The sequence below is a fragment of the Ochotona princeps genome, chromosome 10 (assembly GCF_030435755.1).
Source record: "Ochotona princeps isolate mOchPri1 chromosome 10, mOchPri1.hap1, whole genome shotgun sequence".
Taxonomy (NCBI): Eukaryota; Metazoa; Chordata; class Mammalia; order Lagomorpha; family Ochotonidae; genus Ochotona; species Ochotona princeps.
The window spans coordinates 25,912,510-25,937,309 of record NC_080841.1 but is presented as its reverse complement, the minus strand read 5'-3'; the positions used below and the strand labels follow the sequence as shown (position 1 = coordinate 25,937,309).

The window sequence follows — 24,800 nt, the reverse complement described above, 5'->3', positions numbered from 1 at the left end:
CCACTATAATATAGGAAAGAAGTAACAAAGATTTCTAATCATATTTCTGATTCTTAAAAGTCTCTTCTTTAAATAGGTTATCGCTAACAAGACACAGCTGGAGTTACTGCAAGCACTGAGTGAAGACTGTGGGGCTAATAAAAAGAAATGATTCACGCCTCATTTATGTTCACTTATGTTTTACATTAATAGAAACCAATAATAGGAACCAGTTACCATAAAAGTCATGGACCGTAAATAACACAAATGGCAAATAAGTATCATCTCGTACTTTTCACAGCTGGACAGGAGGATTGCTATATTTGAAAGTAGATAATGGATTTTTATTGGAACTTTACTTTTTAAAGATACAGTAACATGCTTCCAAGTCCACTTATTTTTTAAAAAATCAAGTGGTGTTTCTTACACAACAGATAATTATTCTTTTACTTTGACAGGTTCTATGGTTTAAAAATAATATTTGGTTGTGTAAGTCGTGGCAAGTTACTCCTCTAGGCATGTTTTCATTGAGTGAAAAATGTAATAATAATTATACCCTAAACTACTCCGCATATGTCTAACATGATTGAACACTATTTGCATTACACTGACATGGTAAATACTCAAAAATGGTACCCTTGTTGTTACTACCACTCCTATCTTTTAAGCTCAACCAGTGTGTGTATGTATACGCACACACACATATATAAAATCATTTGCTTCTGCCCTTACCCTACTAATTGCTACAGAACTTACTCTTTCCACTGAAACTCAGAAAAAACAGAGAATGAGTCTTTCTGAGCATTCAGTTTGAAAAAAAACATGGTCATTCTTTTAAGTTCACTCTCACCTCCATATTTTGTATCTATCCTATAATTATGACTATGTTCTTGTGTTTTTCATAGCCTCGTCCATACATTCATATGTTGTGTAATTAACATATTGCTTTTGAGCTTAGTAGTCTACCTCCTTAACTGGTATGGGAAAAGCTGTCAGGCTTCTCTGTCTCTCTTTCTCTTCCCCAGCCCTCTCTTAAATAATGACCTGATTTTTAAATTATTTTGTTAAGCATTTCTATGCCAAAGCTTTTATTGATCTGCACTTCTTAAATAGTCTTTTAGATCCCAGATGATCACCTATACCAATTATTCCCAGGATCCCAGAGTTGTGAAATCACTTTAAGCTTTAAGTTGTCTATGTTTGTTTGTCTGCCTCCCCTCAAGTGTTAATTATGGGAATTATATATATATATTTATTTTTTTGCTTTTATCTAATAACTCATATTACTTATAGGCATCTTGTATTTTAAGCTTTTTTTCAAAGTGTAAATAATGAAGATATTTTTAAAATCTGTTCTAATTGTTTCATACATTTATTCTTTTCTGTTTATTAAAAAATATTTATTTAATTTGAAAGGTAGCATTACAAAGAGAGAAGAGAGGCACTTTGTAATCACTGATTCACTCCCCATTTAGGAGTCAAATAGATCAGACCAGTGCCTGGAACTCAGAATTCCAACTGGGCCGGGCCCGGCGGCGTGACCTAGCAGCTAAAGTCCTCGCCTTGAACGCCCTGGGATCCCATATGGGCGCCGGTTCTAATCCCGGCAGCTCCATTTCCCATCCAGCTCCGTGCTTGTGGCCTAGGAAAGCAGTCGAGGACTGCCCAATGCATTGGGACCCTGTACCCATGTGGGAGACCCGGAAGGGGTTCCGGGTTCCCGGCTTTGGATCGGCGTGCACCTGCCATTGTGGCTCACTTGGGGAGTGAATCATCAGATGGAAGATCTTTCTCTCTGTCTCTCCTCCTCTCTGTATATCTGACTTTGTGATAAAATAAATAAATCTTAAAAGAAAAAAAAAAAAGAATTCCAACTGGGTCTTCTACAACAGTGGCACGGCCATCTTCCTCCTCTTTCCTGAGTATATCAGCAGGGAATTGGATTAGAAGTGGAGTAGCCAGGACTTGAACTGATGCTCATAGAGGATTCTGGTGTCACATTTAGTGGCTTAACTTCCTATACCACAATGTCAGCCTCCCTTCACACATTTATGGAATTTCACTTGGCAAGTACATATTCTCTGATGGTCACAGTACATATATCTTTTGAGCATAATCTTAAATGTCTTTAATGACTACATTAAAGAAATATATAAGAACTACAAAAGAGAAAGGAAATATTTAAAAACAAAAAAGATAAAACAAGTATATTCTGTGAGAAAGGAAAGGAAAAAAGAAGGTGAAGGGGACAAAGAAAATCAAAGAGGAAGAAGCAGGAGGAGGAAAATGGATGGGGGGGATGGGGAGGAAGAGCAGCAGAGTGGAGGGGAAGGAGGAGGGGGCGGGAGGAGGTGGGGTGGGGAGGAGAAAGAAGAGGAGGAAGAGAATGGAGAGGGAAGGGAACTGAAATGAGAGAAGCATGTGCAACAAACATGGGGAAATGAGAAAGAAAGTCAGTTAAGAGAAAGAATGACAGAACAGTGGAAATGGTTAGGGGAACTAGAGAACATATAATGAAGTGTGGAGATAGGAAAGGAAAGGGAAATGACGTAGAGAGGAAAGGACCAGAGTTAGGGAAAGGAGATAAGAAAATAGAAAAGGAAGAAAAGAGGGAAGTAAAGGAAAGAAAATACATATTAGTGGGGATCATTTTGTGGATTATTTGACAAATACAGTTCAGTAGTGTGTGTCAGTGCTCAAATAGTTGTGTAAATATATTTATGTATATAAATTACTGCATATACATATTTCCTATACAAACATATATTTTTACATATCACTGTTTCTATATAAATATATGTATTTCTGGTTTGATATATAATATATATGCATGTGCATTTTCCATAAAAATTTACATAAATATCTTTTACTATATCTCTACATGTCTTCCAGTTACCCATTATGTATGCCTATGTATGTACATTCACACAAAAAATTATATATACAAAATGCAAAACAATAAAGTTCAAAAATACATACAAATAGAAATGCTTGTTTTGAGAAAATTATAGCAATGAAGAGACAAGTATAAAGGATGTCACATCATAAAACTATAATAAAACAAAACAATAAAGCAAAAGTGAAAATGTTATAAAACACAATATCACATGCGTCATATTTAATGGTTGAGGTTGTGATTACTTTACTGTAAGTTTAATTTAGATGATCCCCATACAATTACCAATTTAGAAATGCTAAAATATATTATTATTTTATTCATAGGATATAATTTTTACTTCCTAAAAAGTTGCATTCAGACTTACTCTATGAGTTCTATGTAGCACCAATAGCTACCTCAGAGAATATGGCATGCAACACTGATTACTGAAAATTCTGATTTGCTGTGTTATTTATTATATGTAACAGCTGTTGAACACTACATTGAATACACATACGTATGTAATGGTAACAACTGCTATTATTTCCTTTATGGAATAATTAGTAATTGAATTGCTGACTATGGTAATGTTATATAAAACCATCTCCTGTTATAGTAGAAATAAATATGCATAACTCAAAATGGTAAAGATTCAGCTATTCATATCTAAAATGTATTTTAAATTTAAAGTGACTTTAAACGTTTTCATTAGCATATTGGTCTAGCATTTAAAAGGAACAATTACACCATACTCTAAACATACTTGTGCCTAGAACAGTGGCAATTTTCCCCAGTATTTGTCCTCTTGCTCAACTCTAACCTGTTTGTTCTTCCATTTTAGCAAGTGAGCTTCTATATCCTATTTGAAGAGACAGATTTGTTTAGAGGTAATTGTGAATACTGATATAAATAGAATTTCAGAGGAAATGAATCATGGATAAGGAAATAAAGAAAAGCATTCTCTTGTGGTCTGGGAAAGCAGCTGAGGATGGCCCAAAACTTTGGAACCCTGCACCCGCGTGGGAGACCCAGAAGTGGTTCCAGGTTCTCGGCTCAGTACAGCACCGGCCATTGTGCTCACTTGGGGAGTGAATCATCGGACGGAAGATCTTCCTCTCTGTCTCTCCTCTCTATATATCTGACTTTGTAATAAAAATAAATAAATCTTTTTTTTAAAAAAATGCAGTCTCAAGAGAAAATTGCACTTACAGATTTTCAATTATTTTATAGCTCCTTCCACAATGGCATTACTTATCAGTTAGTAGTTTTGAGAGAGCAAAAATAATAAAGGATATTAAGGACTTAATTCTACAGTGTGGAAACACAACTTGTAAATAATTACAATAAAGTGGGAAAGTTTTTCACGGCGTAGCATGAAGTGTCATCTTATAGCAAAGGCTTTTTCAGTGGTTTCTGGACTGGGAAAAGCAGTCTGTCAGTGGGCTCCCGATAATCACTGATTATAGTTATTCATACCTTTACATAATATCTTGCCCAAAAGTATGGAATGTGACTAGCCATTTCTAATTATTAGTATATAACAGAAGTGATAGAATGCAACTTCTGGCATTACATTGTAAAAATAAATAAACAAAAAAAGCCTATGGCATGTATTTTGAGAACTTTGACTCTAAGGGATCACTTACTCTGAAGGAGGCCAGCTGCCAAGTTATAAGGTCGTTCCGTCCAGAGGCCAATGTGGAGAAGGGATAACACATGCCAATCACTCATCATGTAAACAAGGAAAACAACTAAGAGGGTCTCTTTACCCTGGTCTTGCCAATTCCCTCTGGTAAGATGAACACTCATTTTGAGACCATGGCCCAGGCTGACATTTTGAGGCACCTGAGTTAGAGGCACTTACAAAATCTGCAGTTGAACTGCTGATCCACAGAAACAGAAACTATGGTTCAACAAATGTTTTCTGCTTTAAGACACTGGGTTTTATGGTAATTTATTATACAGCAATATATATGCAGGTGTGAGTCTGTGCAGGCAGCTAAGGGTCAGAAGTTCTGGAAGCCTAACTGTAAGTCAAATGTGGTCCAACTCCAAATGGATATGATCTATTGGCACTTGTTTTCATGGTGTCACATGTTGATGGGCATGATGGAACTGTGACTCTTCAGGGATTCCAGAGAGTGACGGTCATCACTGGATATCCACCCCCACTGTTCAGCCCCAGAAGTCATATGCAAGTTCTGTTCTACTACAATACAACTACTGTCTTGCTTTGGGCCATCTCTAACTTTTAAATACATACTTTTAAAATTACTCAAGCCCACAGGCTATGTTTAACATGATTTAAAAAGCCAATCAGATGAAAGATTAAATTACATAAAATTGGTTGTATATAAAGGATTTTCTAGTAATAGCAGATTATACAAAGTGGTGTATTAAGAACTTGCATTTTTTAAACATACTGATTACTCAATACCATGTCAATTAATTCCATAATGTTGTAAATTGTTGTTGATGTTGTGCTGGGGCTTCTAATTGATTGGGGGATGATATTCTGCCAGTTCTGCCTTCAGACCAAAAATGGTCTCCCCAAGAAACTGTTGAATTTATTTGGACAATAAGATGCTGGACTCTGTGCTTGGAATATGCTTGCAATGAAAGAATCTTGATTGGGTTTGAACTGTAATACTTCAACATGGTGGAGGAATCCACCAAGGGAGGAGGGCACGGGGAGGGGTTGGGGGAATCCCAGAGCCTATGAAACTGTGTTACATAATGCAACATAATAAAAAAAAGTGGTGTATTAACAAAATTTTCACATGAAAAAGTAGATTTCAAGCAAAAATAATCATGTTTAACTTCCATATTCAATACCCCATTATTTAATATGAAACATAAATTTGCCTACTTTCTTGGTGTGTTTGACATGTCCTACATATAGTACCATGCAATGTTTGCATTCATGTATGTATTATGTTCAACAAGAGAGAGTACAGAATAGTGTAAAAGTGAAAGGTTGGTTAATAGGTTCTAAGTTATAGTGAGTAGAAGTAACAGCAGGTTGACATTGGAACATATAATGTTTACCCAAAAAATGCATAAGAAAGGATTTTTAATTACTCACCATAATGGAAGACTAAATGTTTGTGTTTTATATATATATATATATTATATATATGTGCATGTGTGTATATATATATTATATATAATGTATATTATATATAATATATTTTAAATATTATATATATAATATATAATATATCATATAATATATATAATATAATATGATATATAATATATAATATATGATATACATAATAAAAATATATAATATATATTATATATATATATACACACACATACACATACACATAGACTGTCTATTTTTGTGATTTTAAACTAGCTTCCTGATAAAAAAAAGTTTCTTTTCAATACAAAGAAGAAAAAAAAATAAAAGAACAGCAGCAGGTGTTTGATGTAGTGGTTCATAACACTTGAGAGGTTCATGGACCATATTGGAGCCTTGTGTTTGACTGTCACTCTGCTCCTTATTGCAGCTTCCTGCTACTATGCATCAGGAGATACTAGGTGATGACACAGGTGTCTGGGTCCCTGCCACCCACATGGCAGATTTCAGACTGAATTCCTGATTCCTGCCTTCCATCCAGCCAAGCCCCAGACATTGCAGACACATGGCAACTAAAAAAATTGTACCCCCTAGTATCCTGCTGAAATGAACAGGAAATGGAATTGAAATTGTGGGAAACACTATGACAAATCCTCAAAAAATTAACAATAGTTAATTAACAAACAAAATAGCTAAAAATTAACAAAAATTAATAACACCATGAGTGTATGATCTGGCAACAGAAATTTGGAGTAGATGCTTTAGGTGGATGGTGGTGATGGCTACATAACAAGATGAGAGTACTTACTATCAGTGTCAGTGAATTGTTTACTTAGCAATGATCAAGAGAATTTTGTTACATGTCATAATGCCACAACAAAAAAATAGACAAATATGACAAATGTAGCAAGAATAAGTGAACAACAGGATTTGGTAGGTCCAATGAGTACCTGACATTGTTTCCTGGTAATAGGTGGCAGAAACTTGGACTGAGGAAAAGAAAGAGCACTCGGACAAGACAGCCAATCGGTAAGACTTGGCGAACACATGTGCTTCACTGCAGGCCGTGGGTGTATTAAAGGCTTCACCTTCTGTAACCGCAACTCCCATGGATCAGGCTCAGCTCTGAATGGGGAATTATATATGCCTGGGATCTGAAAAGAAAAAGAAATGCATTTTACTTTTGCCTTCAATTTTCATATATAATAAAAGAAAACAATATTACATTATGGCAAATTTCATGTTAAAGGAATATTTTAAACTGAAACTCCGGTATTAACCAGACTTCAGACTCAACAAACAATGGTTCACACAGTATTCATATTTCATCTCCATTACAAACAATCTCAGCATCTTTAAGGATGGAATATTAAAAATGTAAAAAAATTATAGAGCAAATACATTATAGCTGTACTTCAGAAAAACAGCAGAAAGACCTTAGTTCATACATTTTGTAATCAAGTCATATATTACAACTAAATAACACACATAGCTGAAGTCATACATTCATTAGAGGAAGCAAAATATATGATGCTTGAACCAGTTTGGGGTACCAGTATGTATTCACATTTGATCGTTTTAATTTTTCCTAATCATTTATCTTTATTTTATTTGTTTCCTCTGATTTATTTCTTTCTTAATCCTTTTAATTACTTCACAATATTTTCACAACAGATAAGTTAATTGTGTATTACAATGTATACCACTGAGTTTCTTTAACTTGTTCTTAAAAATAATACAGAAACAAAATGAAATTTTTTATGTATACTTAAAGATGAGTTGGAGTTTTGACTGCATGATGAAAATATTAATATATATATATATATATTTCTGAGGTCTACAACTGTACCACACATGTATTGCACTAGTATAATCAATCATATATTATAATGGTAGTAATTTTAAGTCTCTTAATAAACAAGCTGTATCACATGTATTTGCTACCTTAAAGATCACTCAAAATAACATAAAATATTTAGTGAATGGCTTTGATGTGGTTAGGTGCTATACTTCTTGTAGTATCATGCTATCACTGCTGATCTATCACTGACACACCAACAAAACAGTCCAGATTCATCACAGCGCCTTCCATAAAACAGAAATAAAATAGACATGAGTGTAAAAATTGCTAACTCAAAATGAACAGATAGCCATTTAATGGAAATATACTTTTACTTGACAATTCAAGTTTTTTGAGTCATATTTTGATAAAACTGAATTTCAGTGGCATTTTACATCATTTATTTTGAGATACATATGCACATATATGTATGTGTATATTAATTTTGTGAACACAGAAAATTCATACTCAAAATCATAATTTACATTTTTAAAGAATTAATACATTGGGGCTTGGCAGTGTGGCCTAGTGGCTAAGGTCCTCGCCTTGATCCCATATGGCTGCTGGTTCTAATCCCGGCAGCTCCACTTCCTCTCTATCTCTCCTCCTCTCAGTATATCTGACTTTGTAATAAAAATAAAATAAATCTTTAAAAAAAAAAAAAAAAAAAAAAAAAAAAAAAAAAAAAAGAATTAATACATTGTGTTTGGTTGCACCTCAGACATTGGGCAAATAAAGTATCCAATAAATCTCTTATAACAAATGTGCTTGTCTTTTTGTGTTTATTATTTTATTCTGATTTTTAATTTATATGAATAGATACCACATTGTTCACAACACAGATTTAGAAGCATAGGACTCTACTCTCTTCCTCCCACAACTTCCCCCAGCCATATCCCTATTATTTTTTTTTTCAAGTGGCTTTTCCTCTTACATCATACCAAAGCACGTTCTTGGTTGTTCTGTTTACCCGAGAAAATAATCAGCAGTTACACCACAGTAAGAATAATCAGACAAAATGAGTTTGAAAAAATAATATTATATGTGTTGGCCACCATTTCAAGAAATATTAGGTGCTAATAGCTGCCCAGGCTGGATTCAGTGTCTTACTTCTAATACTTCCTTAATAACCTGGGGATATCTCTACCATGCATCTATCCAATGATTTCCTAGTCATCTCTGAGTGCATCAGTGTATCATAAGCAAGAAATCGAAGCAAAAGGGATGGACACTTTGCAACCCTAGTCCTACCAGAGTGCTAGGCACATAGCAGATACTCGTTAAATGAATAGTAAACACTTATCTAGAATACCAACATGTGGCTCAGAAAAAAATAATGGAAAAAATAATGAAAAGCCTGTATTTTTTCTTTGTTCTCTAAAGCAACATAAATGTCATAGTTCAATGTTTAAGATTCCTTTTAAAATGTTACTATTTTCAAAGAATTTGTGGATCAACCTTTTTTCTAAATACTTCATTTTTCATTCAGTTTCAATTTGCTTTCAGGAAAAACATGGTTTGCTATATAGAACAAGATTGCCAGATCACCTCGTCAACTCTAATATAACTTTTCCTATTAAATTCTATTATGTATGGGGAAGTTAATATAATCATATTTACATATTTTAAAACATTTCTGAGCATTTTCTTCTGTGAGATACATTAACACTAAAAATCCAGCATGTTAAAAAATGTTACACACAGAATATTAACCATTTTTAATGTCATGTAAATATCCTCTCACTCTAATAAGTATAGACAATGTAGACACAGTTTAAATGAATGTTAGTAACAGAAAATATATATGTATATGTTTGTAATAACTCTCAGTGAATATTAATATTTCAGAGAAGAATAGTACTGAAAAATTTTTCCAGTGGTTTTAATGTGAGAATGTGTCAATAGTGATGAAAAAAATCAATGTCAGATATTTAAAGATTATCTTAACATTAAATATGACTAAATCTACATATTCTATGACAAAGATATAGGAAAATGCCATTCTGCTTATTGATAATATGATTAACTGGAGTCTTTAGGAATAATGCTAAATTTTCACAACTTTCCAGATTAAAATGGTAATATATGCAATTTAATTGGATTAAAACTTATCAATTAAAATCTCTACCCCAATAAGTACCAACTATTAACTCTACCCTATTAGGAATCTTCTTTGATCTCCTTCCACATTTGCATGCACATGTATACATAGGCTAGATGGGAAATGCAAATCAATCAGTAGATATGATAGCTTTCTTAAATTATATTTTGCAACCTATATGGAGACTTCCTCATGTGTATTCTCTTTGCAATTTAAATGAAATATAGATAGAAAATATACTTTAATTGAATTTCAAATGAATTACTTAAAATCTTCAAGGTGTCAGTATTTTAGAAATTAACACATTTACTAACTTATGTCAATAAAAGCGTTTCAGTACTCTCTCAACTCCAACAACAAGCTAATAACCCATTTACTTAATGGCATGGTACACACTTACTAATCATTTCTTTAAATAAGTAAAGCAACTTTAAATTTCTATTGTCTCAATGGCCATATTTCAAAATTTGTAAATCATTTGTGAATAATTGCTTGTTGCTGAATTTTCAAAAACATTAATATGAGTCAAAGACAAACTTAACCCTAAGAGACTATGACATATTTTCCAGTTTTCACATTTTTCACAACTTAGAAGGGTTACTGCCAATGTAGCTTTGGGGACTTCATTTTCAGCAATAATTTTCTAGAGTGACCAACACTATGGGGAAATCTTTGCTAACTGTTTAAAAAAAAAGAAAAAGCCTACAACTGAGTTATTTGCAGTACTGTCATGCTAACATTCAACTCAATAAGACCCAAGAAATCTCATGAGAGGACCCTGCTAATAGCTTCTTACTGACCTCCTTGCGTCAGGCCAGGCTGCTGACTGGTGGCCCAGTGGTGAATAAGGCAAATGAGGTGTAAAAGCACTGATTTTTTTTTTAAAGGCTAGGATTCTGACTCGTCAGAAGGAGGAAAAAAAGCAATGAGTTACATAATAGATATATATTTTTCTTGAATTCATGGGAACTTAAGCATGACCTAGAATATTAATTATGTCAGGCTGAGCAACGAGCAAATGTACCATTTGTTACCCAGTCACCCTTAGTATCATATTAATATTTTGAATAATTTCATATTTCTAACAATCGGTTGGTTCTTTTCTTAGAGTTTATTCTTACACTTAAGTACCATTTGAAAGAGTATTAAAAGCACAACTGATTTGAAAACAAATGATTGTATTAGTTATAGTTAGAACGCTGTTTTATTTCAAGAAGAATGCTTTTCCTGAGTATTTTCTACTTGCACACTGACCTTTATTTTGTAATTGCCTCGGGGGAAGTTATAGCCTAATTTTTTTTCCCTTCTCTTTGTTCCCGGGGTTCACTTCTAAAACAAATTTCTGCAAAATAAGAATCTAAGCCAGGGTTGTGTGTACTTACAGTCCCCAAATCACAGTTACAGTTTCAGTTTCACAATTCACCATGTGAAAAATAATAATTTTTCATGATGTGAAAATAGCTACTTCTTTCAGTAATGAATAATGACACTACCAGGTGAGCAGGAGCCTCAAACTATTTTCTCAGAAATGACGATTACAATGCGTAGGACTTGTTCACTGCCACTTGAGCAAACTTTAGAAATACAGCAATGTGTCTTAATTGAAAACTGGTGAATAGTACGAGAAACAATCGGTTCTAAAATACTTTTCTAAAATATGTTTGACTTTTAAGTTTTAATCAAACACACCGAAAAAAAAAAAAGACAAAGGAAGAAAGAGCAGTAAAGATCTGTAATGACTAGGAAAGTGAAAATGGGCCAGAGACCTGTGAATGAAATACCTGTTAGGGCAGGAACTGCTGAATCAGCACTGACCAATGCACTTCATCATAATTATCTGGACATACCAGTGCCAGGGGATTTATAAAAATCCCACTCAGCAAATAATTGCCCTGCTGTTAAGAGATAGTCAAAGAGTGTTAACACACTGTCACAGTCCAGCGTTTAGTAAGATATTCTACATTCAATTATTCTTGCTGAGAACTAACAGGAAACATGGTCATTTCTCAGGTACAGCAGTTATACTCCTGCCTGTATTCCAGACTCATGCTAACCCTGAGTTACAGTGTCCTCAAAAGAAGAACAATTTCATAGACACACTGTGGATTCAAAAAGAAAATCACTGAGTTTATTGACATAAAGCGAGACTTCATGAAAACAAATTGTCGAGCCCAGTCAAGATGGCCGAATAGAAGAATGTACTATTAGCAGAAGATAAGCAAATGAAGCACACTCCTAGCCCAGAGTTGTAGAAAGTTTGTTGTAGTAAATTCTACCAAAACTGCAGAGACACCTGTGGAAAGGTGTGGACAGCATACCTACACATTGACACCACGTAGAGACACCATGCCAAGTATTAGAAAATAGGCAGATGGGACAGAAAGGTGGGAGCAGAACAATGCACCCAGAGTCACCTGATAAAACTGCCTAGTTAGAGACTGGTAGACCGCACTGACCCTGGGCTTGCACTGGAGATACAGTTGGAGCAAGTGTTCTGACAGATCATTGTATGTTGACAGGAACATATTTATTTCCTCCATCTGCCTACAAAGTGCATAAGCCAGTGGGGTACTATTCTGAAGGCAGCCCAGATCAGCCAGAAGAGAGCAGCATATTAAGTTCATCAAAGATCTTTGTTGCTCTAGGTTAGCTACAGCCTGACTCCAGTTGGACACCCACAATTAGGTGCAAATCTGCATTCTCCTCCGCCTTTAACTCTGGGTTAATGTAATCTCATCTACAACTGTGAGACACATCCATGCTCCAACCCTTCGACCAGGCTCTGATTCACAATCTTGCACAACAGAGCACTCACGGGTAGCCGGTGCTGGAAATGCTTGTGGGGCTGAGTGGACCATCAGGAATTATCAGGAATAACTATGAACAGATATGTGAACAAACTGAAAAATCTAAAAGAAATGGGTAGATTTCTTGACACATATGATCTATCTAAAATTGAGTAAGGATGACACAGAAAAAATAGACTAATAACTTGGGTGGAAGCTGAATCAGTAATAAAGACTTCCCTCCCAACAAAGAAAAGCCTCAAATTGAATGGCTTCACAGCTGAATTATACTAAACTTTTCAAGGAGGAAATAATTCCAATTATTTTAAAGTATTGAAAATAATTGAAAGGGAAGAAATCCTTCCAAATTTCTATGAAGGCAGCATATCTTAATTTCAAATAAAAAAAAGATACAATAAAAGAGAACTATAGATCAATATTCCTGATCAACATATATGCAGAAATCCTCAATAAAATATTAGCTAATCAAATAACATTTCAGAAAGATTATTCAACTAGGCCGTGTGGGATATAATACTCATATGCAGGAATGTTTCAATATATGCAAATCAAAAAATGTTATACATCAGACAAGTGGAAAAATATAACTATACAATTATTTTGATACAGAGAAGGTATTTGACAAAATACAATACCCTAACATGATAAAAAAATGGGCACAGAAGGAACATTCCTTAACATAATAAAACCAGTATATAAAAAACCCATTGCTAGCACCACACTGAATGGGGAAAAATTGGAGACATTTTCACTAATATTTGGAATCACATAAGGGTATCCACTCTCACAACTACTATTCAATATATCGTGAGAGTTTAATCCAGAGCCATTAGATAAGAAAAAGAAATCAAAGAGATACAAATTGGAAATTAGGAAGTCAAACTATCCTTATTTGTAGATGACAAAATGCTCTAAATAGGGTACTGAAAATGCAGCATACAGGAAACGGTCAGCGTGCATCCACATATACCTTATTAGGTAGGACACAAAGATTAGTTACTCCTCACTAGGGTATGAAGATTTCTCTGCACACCCCTCTTAAAACTGTTCTGCACCTCAACTGTTGACAAATGCCTTGTTAGATTTATAAGCCAGTTTAGACTATCCCAAACTCTACCAAGTTCAGTGAAATTATTCGTCAACACAATAAACTGCTAAATACTAAAATGAAAACAGACACGAGACAACTGTGGCTATTAGCCACTTTAAGGTATATAGCAGCCGGTTCAGTGTATAAACTAAAATTGAAGGGTCAATGAAGTAGTCACAGGATGTGGTTAAGAACTTGCATTTTTTAACATACTGGTTACTCAATACCATGTCAATTAATTTCATAATGTTGTAAATTGTTGTTGATGTTGTGCTGGGGCTTCTAATTGATCGGGGGATGATATTCTGCCAGTTCTGCCTTCAGACCAAAAATGGTCTCCCCAAGAAACTGTTGAATTTATCTGAACAATAAGATGCTGGACTCTGTGCTTGGTATATGCTTGCAATGAAAGAATCTTGATTGGGTTTGAACTGTAATACTGCAACAAGGTGGAGGAATCCACCATGGGGGAAGGGTATAGGGAGGGGTTGGGGAATCCCAGAGCCTATGAAACTGTGTCACATAATGCAACATAATACAAAAAAAAAAAAAGAAAGAAAATGCAGCATAGTAACAGACTATTTGAATTCATAAGAGAGTCTCTTGAGTAAAGTTTGGTAAAAATTTCAGCATCATAAAATCCGTACACAAAAAATCAGCAGCTTTTGTGTACAAAAAGAATGGAATGTGTGTGTGTGTGTACAAATGCATGCATTATTAACTCATAAAATGTACCATTTAAAAGAATTATTCCACCTTTTGCATTTCAAGTGAAGAAGAAAATGTTGTATTAAAGGGCATCTCCAGTGGTGTCCTTAAAATTAAATTTTGATTCCCTCCCCCCCCCCAAAAAAAAAGAATTTGATGACTGAGAAAAAAATGTACAAAATCATTTCCATTCATAATAGCTTCAAAATAAAACGTCTGTAGATGCTTAGAGTGATTTTAACTAAGCATGTGAAGGATCTCCATGATGAAAACTGCAAAAATGTTAAAGAAACTAACAAGACACCAAAACGCAGGAAATCTTCCATAAACATAAATGGGTAAAATTAATATCATGAATGCCCATCCTACTAAAAACAATTTACAGATTTAATATGATTTTGAGAAAAATATCAACAACATTCTTCTCAGATCAGATACAGAATGAATGTTGGAATTTGCAGGGTAGGAATTTAATATAGATGAGATTAAAAGGTTAAGATCTCTAATGTAGGATATTAAATTACAGATACAGGAAGGCCAAAGAACTCCAAGCATGATAAATCTAAAGCAGAAACACACACATACAGTTGGGCATATCATATTCAAACTTCAGGAAACCAAAGGTAAATAAAAATACTGAATGAAGCTAAGAGGAAGTTGTTGGGAAGCTTAATTTTTGGAACATCATCGATAAGAATTATATCTAATTTTCCTCATAAACCATGCAATTAACAGGAGAGTGAAACAAAAAGAATGAAACAAAAATTTTAATTTTTGAGAGAACATAGAATTAATAACACCTGCAAAATTGTCTTTCACTTGCAAAGGAGAAATATGAATTTTTTTTCAAACAGAAATTAATGGAATTTGTTGCTCATATAACAACCTTGCAACAAATGCAAGAAAAAAAAATGCCATAGACAAGAAGCTCCTATTTACAGGAGGAAAGAGCAATAAAGTTAAAATACAAACTTTTGCTTTTTCTTATTCCTAATTGATCTTATCAATAAAAGACAATAATAGAATCAAGTACTCAATCAAGTATGCTAATGCATACTAGTGTTTATGTGTAAAGTAAATAAATGACAAAAACAAATGCAAGAAGTGAGAGGGAAAAATGAGAATTGTTTTATCTGCAATATCCGTGAGGAGATGCAGTGCTATTTGAAATTTGAGATGGATAAAATACCAAAATAAGAGTACAGAGAAGTAAAAAAAAGACAACCAAACAAAAGAAACTTACATGATAAAATTAAAGGAAATGAAATGGAATCACAACAAATGCTCATTAAAACTATAACAGGAAAAAAGTGAAAGATCAAACAAGAAACTCTGAAAGCAAATTAAAAACAGTAACAAAGATGAGAAACATTAGTGCAATCATATTAATAAACCTCAGTTATCTAAATAGGTCAGTTAAAATACAGATTGATGGAAAAAACAAAAAAGCAATATCCAATGTATGTTATATGTAACAAACAAATTTTAAATTTATTACTAAGAGTGATAGGATGGTAGAAGATATACAAGCTAACAATAATGAAAAAGAAAGTAGGAGTAGCTATGTAGCTCTGTTGCTGAAACAACCATGATCTTTCTGGCAAAGTTTCACAAATATAGTCTCCCTCCATCTGCTTACCTTAAGAACTTAGCCCTTATCTACAGGGAATGCAGACAATAAACTAAAAAACAAAAACACAAACAAACAAAACATTCTTCCGTAATTACATTTCAAATGCACCTAGGAAAACCTAACAAATTCTTATCAAGCCCATTATTTTTATTTTTCAGATTTATACTAGCCATACTCCTCATCCATCATTCTACTTCAGCAACATTGACTTTGTTTTAACTTCTTTAAAAAACGCTAATTATTGGCCTGGTGCAGAAGCCTAGTGGCTAAAGTCCTCGCCTTGCATGTGCCAGGATCCCATGTGGACTCCAGTCAATGTCCCGGCTAATCCATTCCCATCCAGCTCCCTGCTTGTGGCCTGGGAAAGCAGTAGAGAATGGTCCAAGGCCTTGGGACCCTGCATTGGTGTGAGAGACTGGGAAGAAGCTCCTGCCTTCTGAACAGCTCAGCTCCAGCCATTACAGACACTTAGGGAGTGAATCTGAAGATGAAAGAGATTTCTTTCTTTCTCTCACCTTCTCTGTAAATCTGTCTTTACAATAAAAATAAATCGATCTTTTTTTAAAACATGCCAATTACACTAGTGACTGAAAAATCATACTTTAAAAATGCTTAATTGTTTGGTCAGATGATATTCACTGTTAAGATTTCATATTAATAGATTGTCAACAATAATAAAAACAACCAGTATAAGCCAGCTCAAAAGATGTGAAAATTTGATTATATGAAATTGGGAGTGGGGGTGTTCCAAAGCCAGAAGCCATGAGGTTCTTCCGGGTCCCCCATGAAGATACAGGATTCCAAGCACTTGGGCCATTCCCTGACACTTTTTCAGGCACTTATCAGTGAGCTAGACTGGAAGATGAGCAGCCGAGACATGAACTGGCATCCATACACAATGCTCGATTGCAGACAGCCAGTGGCTTGATCTGCTCCTCTATAATGCCAGTCCCAAAGAGAACATTAAACTAATTAAAAGCATTTTTTTTATTACATAAGAGCTTGAAAATGTTATTTTCATTTCTTTAAAAGTAAGAGAGATTATATTCTTTTGGCAAGAGTTTCTTTGTAGAGTAATAATAGCTATTGAGACATACTTCTCATTTAATTTTAGGTCTAAGAAAAATTTACAGATTAGATTTTACTTTTTAAAAATGTGATTTACGTTTATTTGAAAGGCAGAGTTTTATGGAAAGGAAAGGAGAGACAGAGAGGGAGCTATTCCATTTACTGGTTTACTCTCCAAACTGGCTGCTGCAGCCGGAGCTGAGCTGATCAGAAGCTGGGAGCCAGGAGCTTCTTCCAGGTCTCCCACATAGGTGCAGGGACCCAAGGATTTAGGTTATTTGCTGCTCTCCCAGATGATTAACAGCGAGCTGGATAGGAAGTTGAATAGCCAGTACTGGAACCAGCACTCATGTGTAATGCCCATACCAGAGATGGACAATTAGCCACCATGCCGGCTACCACAAATTTAAAGATAATTATTTTACTTTTGTTCTCCACACATACCATTCATTTCATCATCTTTTATCTTACTGTGTCTTATGGTATTGTGTGAATGACTACCTCATTGCTGAGTAAATACTTTGAACTACCAAGAACTATAGTAAACAGAAACAAGCAATTGACAAGATTATTACTTACACAGAAAACCTGCCACTGTACACTAAAATCAAACCAAAATGAAAACAATTTTGCATATTTTTAGATAAACAAATATAATTCTTTGCTTATGTTTCATTTGAGGAGCCAATAAATGCATAAAGTAATAGTCAAATTTTCTATGTCATTAAAATTAGTCACCTTTTCACCTCACATTAAATCTAAAGTTAATGGTCTGGCATCAGAATAGCACAGTGGTGTAAGCTGCCTGGTGGGACACCTGTATCCCGTAACAGCACCCAGGAGAGTCAAATGTGTGATTCCAATCCAACTTTCTGTGAACGTGCCTTTAGGGAAGGGGGTGCGGCCAGCAGCTGATGGCTCAAGTTCTGAGATTCTTGTCATCAATTTGGATGACTGAGATAGATTTCCTGGATCCTGACAGTGAGATGACCCAGTTACGGCTGTTGCAGGCAATTGGGGGAATGAAGTCACAGAAGATTCTCCCCCGCCTCTCTCTGTATGTCGTGTGTGTGTGTGTGTGTGTGTGTGTGTGTGTGTGTGACTGTGTCACCATGTCCTTTGTATCACTAAATAAATAAACATTCAAAGAAACCCCAAAGTTCAGGAGCAGGCACTTAGTCACATTAAGACTTCCATAACCCACATCAGGATAGTTGGGTTGTATTCCCAGGTTGGGCTCCTCACTCAGCTTCCTATTAATGTTGATCCTGGGAGGGAGCAGTGATACAGCTCAAGAAAGTGTGTTCCTCTCACACACATGAAAGGCCTGAATCATACTGAGGTCCCTCGCTCTGGTCCTAGACTAATCCCTGGCCACTGTGCACTGGGGAAAGAACAAGTGGATGGGAGTCTATTTGTTTCTCCCTCTGTCTATCAACTAAATTGTTGAAGAATTTAAAGTTCATAGGTTTGTGATGGATATTTGAACTTCATTTTCAAATTTAATACATACATTGTTAAATAGTGACCTTGAGGATCAGTCTTGTTAGTCAGTTTTTTTGGAGTACTTTAACCATTTACTCAGTTAAAATTCATTTTATAAAAAGGTTTGGGAATATATGCTCTCTTTCTGTGTCCTGATATTTAAAAGCAAGAGTATAATATTTTTTTTTATTAGAGGGCCCATGGGTGAAGAGGAAATTAACAAAAAGATTAAACAAAAAAGAACTTGAAACTGTAAATGCAGCACCTGATACTAGTTTTAGAGCTTCTCAATCCAGAAGAGAAAATTAAGTATCAAGCATGGAGGAAGAGCAGAGCTTACCTATATAAAATTAGTCTGATATAACAGAAGGACTTGGATGAACAGTGATCTGAAAAGCTCTGTTTCTTCATTATTTATCAGTTGTAACAGCATCTAATTAGTTACTGCATTCAATCTGATATATTTCTAAAGTGCCCACCAAAATAGAGTAAGAGCCATAGTAACAAAGGGGTAAATATTTAAATCTGCAAAACTATTGAAACTGCAATTATTTTATCTGATCTAGTTACAGCAATGGCTTGACATCCTCATATTATAAGTTTTAAATTTCATTTTATAAATTTAATGAATGATAATAACAGGAACCAAAAAAGCCTAGTCTGTTCTAAGCCAAAGACAGACAATGATGGGAGTTTTGACATCTTCATCTTTGTTGTGATTAAAAAATAAGTGAAGAAAAGTTAGCATTGTGGCTCAGCACAGATCACTTGCAAGGTCAGCATCCTACAGAGAAATGCCAGTTTGAATCCCAGGTATTCTGCTTGAATCTAGCTTCCTGGTAACAGGTTTGGGAATGCAGAAGATAACCCAAGTACTAAGGCCCCAAGTGACTCATGCAGGAGACTCAGTTGGAGTTGGTTCTGACTTTGACCTGGTCCAACCCTATATGATGTAGCCATTTGGGAGGCACATTATAACACCTATGTTGTTAAGCGCCTGGTCCTAGAAATGTGTGGGAGCTGGAGGAGCAGGAGGGTCTGAAATGCAATAGCATGAGCTGAACTGTGAAACAGTAGTCCAATCTTCAGATGTGTACATTCTTAAGTGGGTTATTTGACTCTCCTTTCTATGCAAAATGAAAAATGTCTTATCTCAAAAACATTGATACATCAGGTAAGCTTTTATGCTAATAATATTTAGATCAGTTGTAATGCTGAAGAAAATGAATACTCTTTTTCCTTCATGAAATGTATCAAAATATCCAAAAAAAGGATGTCAGGTACATAAAGGCAATATATAGAGAGAACACATATTATACAGCTGTGTCAGGTAGTTAATAAAAATATTGTCATATATTTAGATATTTAGTTAGCGATTGTTGATTACCAAAATTTTGTATGTGTTTAAAAATATCACTACAGGGCTTGGCATGATGGCTCAGGGGCTCAGTTCTCCCCTGGTGTGCACAGGGATCATATATGAGTACTGGTTCATGTTCTGGCTGTTCCACTTCCCATCCAGCTCCCTGCTTGTGATCTGGGAAAGAAGTCGAGGACGGCCCAAAGCCTTGGGACCCTGCAATGTGTGGGAGACCCGGAGGAAGCTCCTGGTTCCTGGCTCTGGATCAGCTCAGTTCTGTCCATGGTAACCACTGGGTGAGTGAACCAGCAGACAGATCTTTGTCTCCGTATCTTGTTCTCTCTGTAAATCTGCCTTTCCAATAAAAATAAATAAATCTTAAAAAATCATTGTAAAATATTCTTGTTGGTCTAGAAAACTAGTATACTGTTAAAGCAAGATTTCAAAATTGTTTAGGATTCATGTTCACCACCAAGACACACTTAAAAGATAGCTTTATGGTATGTTTTGCTAAAGAATTGATTCTAAAATGACACTTTAAACATTGCATTCTGAAAAGGTAAGTATATATAAGGAAAGTAGTTAATGTAAGTGCTTCTGTTCTAATTTGTTTTGATTTTATTTTTTGTTTTCATTCTCATATCCCCTCTATTTCTATGATGTAGGGTGGTCAAAAGAGTGCTAGAACAGAAGACCAGAAAAGAGATTTGTGACAGAACCAGGTTTTTTAACTACTCTGTCTCCTCAGATATAACTGACAACGGGTAATAATTCTATGCCTTTTCATATGTTACAAGATAATAAAAACTATAATATTAAAGAGGCAGGAAATAAAAATGTAAAAGTTAATAGCTAATTCATTCTCCATGGAAGTTTCAGTACTTGGCCTTTTTGAAGAGAGCCTGCCAATAGCAACAAATTATATGATGGTTTTGTGCTGTAGACTGTTCTCTTGGGACCAAGTTGAAGTTGAAGTTGAAGTTGAAGACTTCCTTCTTAAACTATGTGGATCCAAAGACCACGGGTCAGATACTGATTGGCTATATAATCTTGAAAGAAACCTACTAAGTATGCAGAAAAAATACTACTACTCAGCAACATCTTAGTTGCCAGAAATAAAGCTGTTACTTCTCTAAAAAGTACTATAATCTATAATCTATAATCTATACTATAATCTAAACATTTGCTTGTAAACATGCAATCAGTTATAGATGTTCAAATCGCGGTCTGGCATTACCTACCCTTTTATATACAAGCCCTAGCTTTTCTCTCAAATTGTACATGGCTCATTCAATCAATCTCTCTTATAAAAACTAAATGATTTTTCAGAGAAGGAAAAGGAGAATTTAATGAACTGAGGGTAACTCAAGGAGTGATACATGTCACTCACGGATGAATAAATGAATCAGCATAAACCTAGGAAGAAATTCCTTTGAACTCCAGTATCCAAATCATATGTAGATGAAAGATTTACACCATGACTGCAGATGCCCCAACATCAAAGAGTTTATTTGAACTAGTTGTTGTAAGTTGGACAACATGTTTCATTTTCCAGACCTACTTTCTTTGGTCTCTTAAAAGAGGGGACCCATGAAGATTAACATAAAGACCCCATGCTATTCTGACATATTTCAACGGCAGGCCCTGTGTCAGTGAGAGTTCCTATTGTTAAATTTTCTCCATATAAATATTTAAATTATGTGGAAGACAACTGTAGGAGGACATTGTGACCCTAGAAGGTCATTGAGCACAGGATTACAGTTGATTGGACAATATCTGTATGATAACAACCGAATGGATACCTTTTGTAAAACTGATTGGATGTCATTTGTATGAGAACAACTAAGTGTGTACCATTCCTATCACTAAATGTGTATCACTTGTATGAGAACAGTTGAGTAGATAGCATGTGAATGAGAACACTTGGTGGAATATACAAAATAAAAGGAGTTCCAAACAAAAGTATAGAAACTGTTGATGGGTTTTGTTGATAAGCTCAATGCTTCCTCTCTTATCCCATATGACCCTCAGAGTACAAAGTCTGATGCCACTAATAAACTTCGGTTCTGACCTATACTCAGAGTCCACGTGTGTTATTATCAGCTCCGTGCACCAAGTCCATCACTGCAGGACAGCGACAGACAATGAAAGCAATAAATTTCATGTAAAATTTATGAAATCTATATCCAAAGCATGTATTTATAAGTTTGTTTTACTGAGAGACCTCTGCAACTCTTGTAGAAGTTTGCTATACATAAGTGGCAGGTAATGAAAAGAAGTAAAAACTAGAAGTAGAAACTATTTTTTTTATTATTTATTATTTTTAATTCATTAATTCCATTGTATTATGTGACACAGTTTCATAGGTACTTGGGTTCTCCCCACCCCTCCCCAAACCCTCCCACCATGGTGGATTCCTCCACCTTGTTGCATAACCACAGCTCAAGTTCAGTTGAGATTCCCCCATTGCAAGCATATACCAAACATAGAGTCCAGCATCTTATTGTCCAGTCAAGTTCAATGGCTTCTTAGGTATACCCTCTCTGGTCTGAAGACAGAGCCAGCAGAGTATCATCCCAGTCAACTGAAAGCTCCAACATACCATCAGCAAAAATTTACATCATTATGGAATTAATTGACATAGTAATGAGTAACCAATATGTTAAAAGTAAATGCGAGTTCCTAGCCACCTTCTGTGACCACCTCACTTACATTTCAATTTTAGTTTATACACAACATATGATATGGTGAAGAAATAATACCTAGAGTGATGCAGTGAATGATTACATGAAGTAGTAGTACATACAAGCCAAATCAACAAGTTTTTCCTAGATGGCTCCCCAATTTTCTCTAGCTCTATAAACAGCAGCTTTCTTCCTCCAATATTACCCAAGTACAAAATGCAAATTTCTCCCTTACCATCCCTATGTGCATTTGAATTTTCATACTTGAAGTATTATCTTGGGTCTCTGGCTATACTTTGATCTCCTCCGCTAACATAAACTGTTCATAATCTACTATTTTTCACAAAGAGCTAATAATAAGGAAAACTTCAAAACTAATATATCTCTGTTTAACTAAGCCAGATAAAGAAATGCATCAGTGATGGCAAAGTAAATTTGTGAAATTCAGAGTAGTAGAGAGATGATCTTTTTTGGTGAAGGATAAAAGAAGGCTTCTGGGTAAGGTGCGGTAGCCTAGCGGCTAAAGTCCTTGACTTGCATGCTCTGGGGTCCCATATGGGCACCGTTTCTAAGCCAGACACCCCCCGCCCCCGCTTCCTATCCAGCTCCCTGCTTGTGGCATGGGAAAGAAATCGAGGATGGCTCAGCACCTTGGAACCCTTCACCCTCTTGGGAGAACTGAAAGAAACTCTGGGCTCCTGGCTTCGGAGTGGCACAGCTCTGGCTGTTGCAGCCCCTTGGGGAGTGAATCATTGGAAGGAAGCTCTTCCTGTCTGTCTCTCCTCTCTGTATATCTGTCCTTCCAATAAAATTAATTCTCTAAAAAAAAAAGGCTTCTGAATTTCCACAACATAACAATGTGCCAAATGTTGCTCACTATGCGTTAAAAAATAACTTTTTTTTAAAGCGATTTACTTATTTTTATTTGAAAAATCTTTTCCATCCCTGGTTCACTCCCAAATGACCACAATGGCCAGAGCTGAGCTGATCCAAAGTCAGGAGCTTCTTTTCAGGTCTCCCGTGTGAGTTCAGGGGCACAAGGACTTGAACCATCCGCCATTATTTTCGCAGGTTGTAAGCAGGGAGTTGGATTGGAAATACCGCAGCCGAGATACTTTGGGACTTGCTTAGGATGTTAACTCCAACAGATGGAGGGCTATTTTGCTCCTCACCAGCCCCTAAAGAGAATCTTAAGATGAATATTTCTAGTATAGAAATCAGACTATCAAAGATTCTTAAATCGAGAAGAAAAGACTGAACAGGCTGACTGGGTCCGATTATGGAGATTTGGAATGCTTGTGGGGAAAACCATGGATTTTACCCTGTGGACAACAGAGAATCATGAGGTTTATAAACATCAAAGAGAAATGAAATAAATTCTACTTCAGAAAGATTTATCTCGTGGTGATAAATATTTTGGCTGAGGGCAAAAGCCATTATAAAAACAAAATCATTCTGGAGTCTATTACCATTGCTCAGGGTTCAGAGAATGGGCTTTAAGGGATTGCTTTGAAAGAGAGCTGAAGGGATGCATTGAAAGAAATTGGTAATAAAAAAAGGAAGGAAGGAAAGAAAAAGAAGGAAGTTAGTAAAAAAAAGTAAAGGGTCAAATTTTTTAAAAATTTGAATAAAGGAAGATAGTTTGGAATCATAAGTGGCCATCTATGATGCCAACTATATGGGTACCATTTTGATTCCTGACTGATTTACTGCTGATAGAACTCAGCTACCTGATGATGTTGCCTGGGAATAGAGCAGCAGATGGCCTAACTCCTTCAGCATCTACACCCATGTGGGACACACAGAGGTCCCTGGTTCCTGGATTTGGCCTTGCCCAACCTTAGCTTTTGTGGCCTTTTGTGGAGAGAATCAGTGGATGGAAGATCTCTCTTCCTCCTTCTCTCTGTGTGTATCTGTATAACTCTGCTTTTCAAATAAGATAAATCTTTCTAAAAATATGGACTGATTTGAACCATAGGCATGAATGTCCAAAATTGGGATACATCGAATTGTAAGTATAATATTCAGTAGCAATAAAGGTACTATGACTCATCCTACATAAGTATCAAGGTATGCAAT

General features: G+C 35.4%; 1 protein-coding gene across 2 annotated transcripts in view; it reads right to left on the bottom strand.

Annotated features, from left to right (window-relative positions):
• Positions 1-24,800, bottom strand: part of SPATA17 (spermatogenesis associated 17) — a 149,363-nt gene that overhangs the window by 48,941 nt on the left and 75,622 nt on the right. For both annotated transcript variants that reach the window (XM_058669739.1, XM_058669740.1), the window contains one exon: positions 6,896-7,099. In XM_058669739.1, coding sequence (XP_058525722.1) covers positions 6,896-7,099 — 204 coding nt within the window. The remainder of the gene's footprint in view (positions 1-6,895; positions 7,100-24,800) is intronic.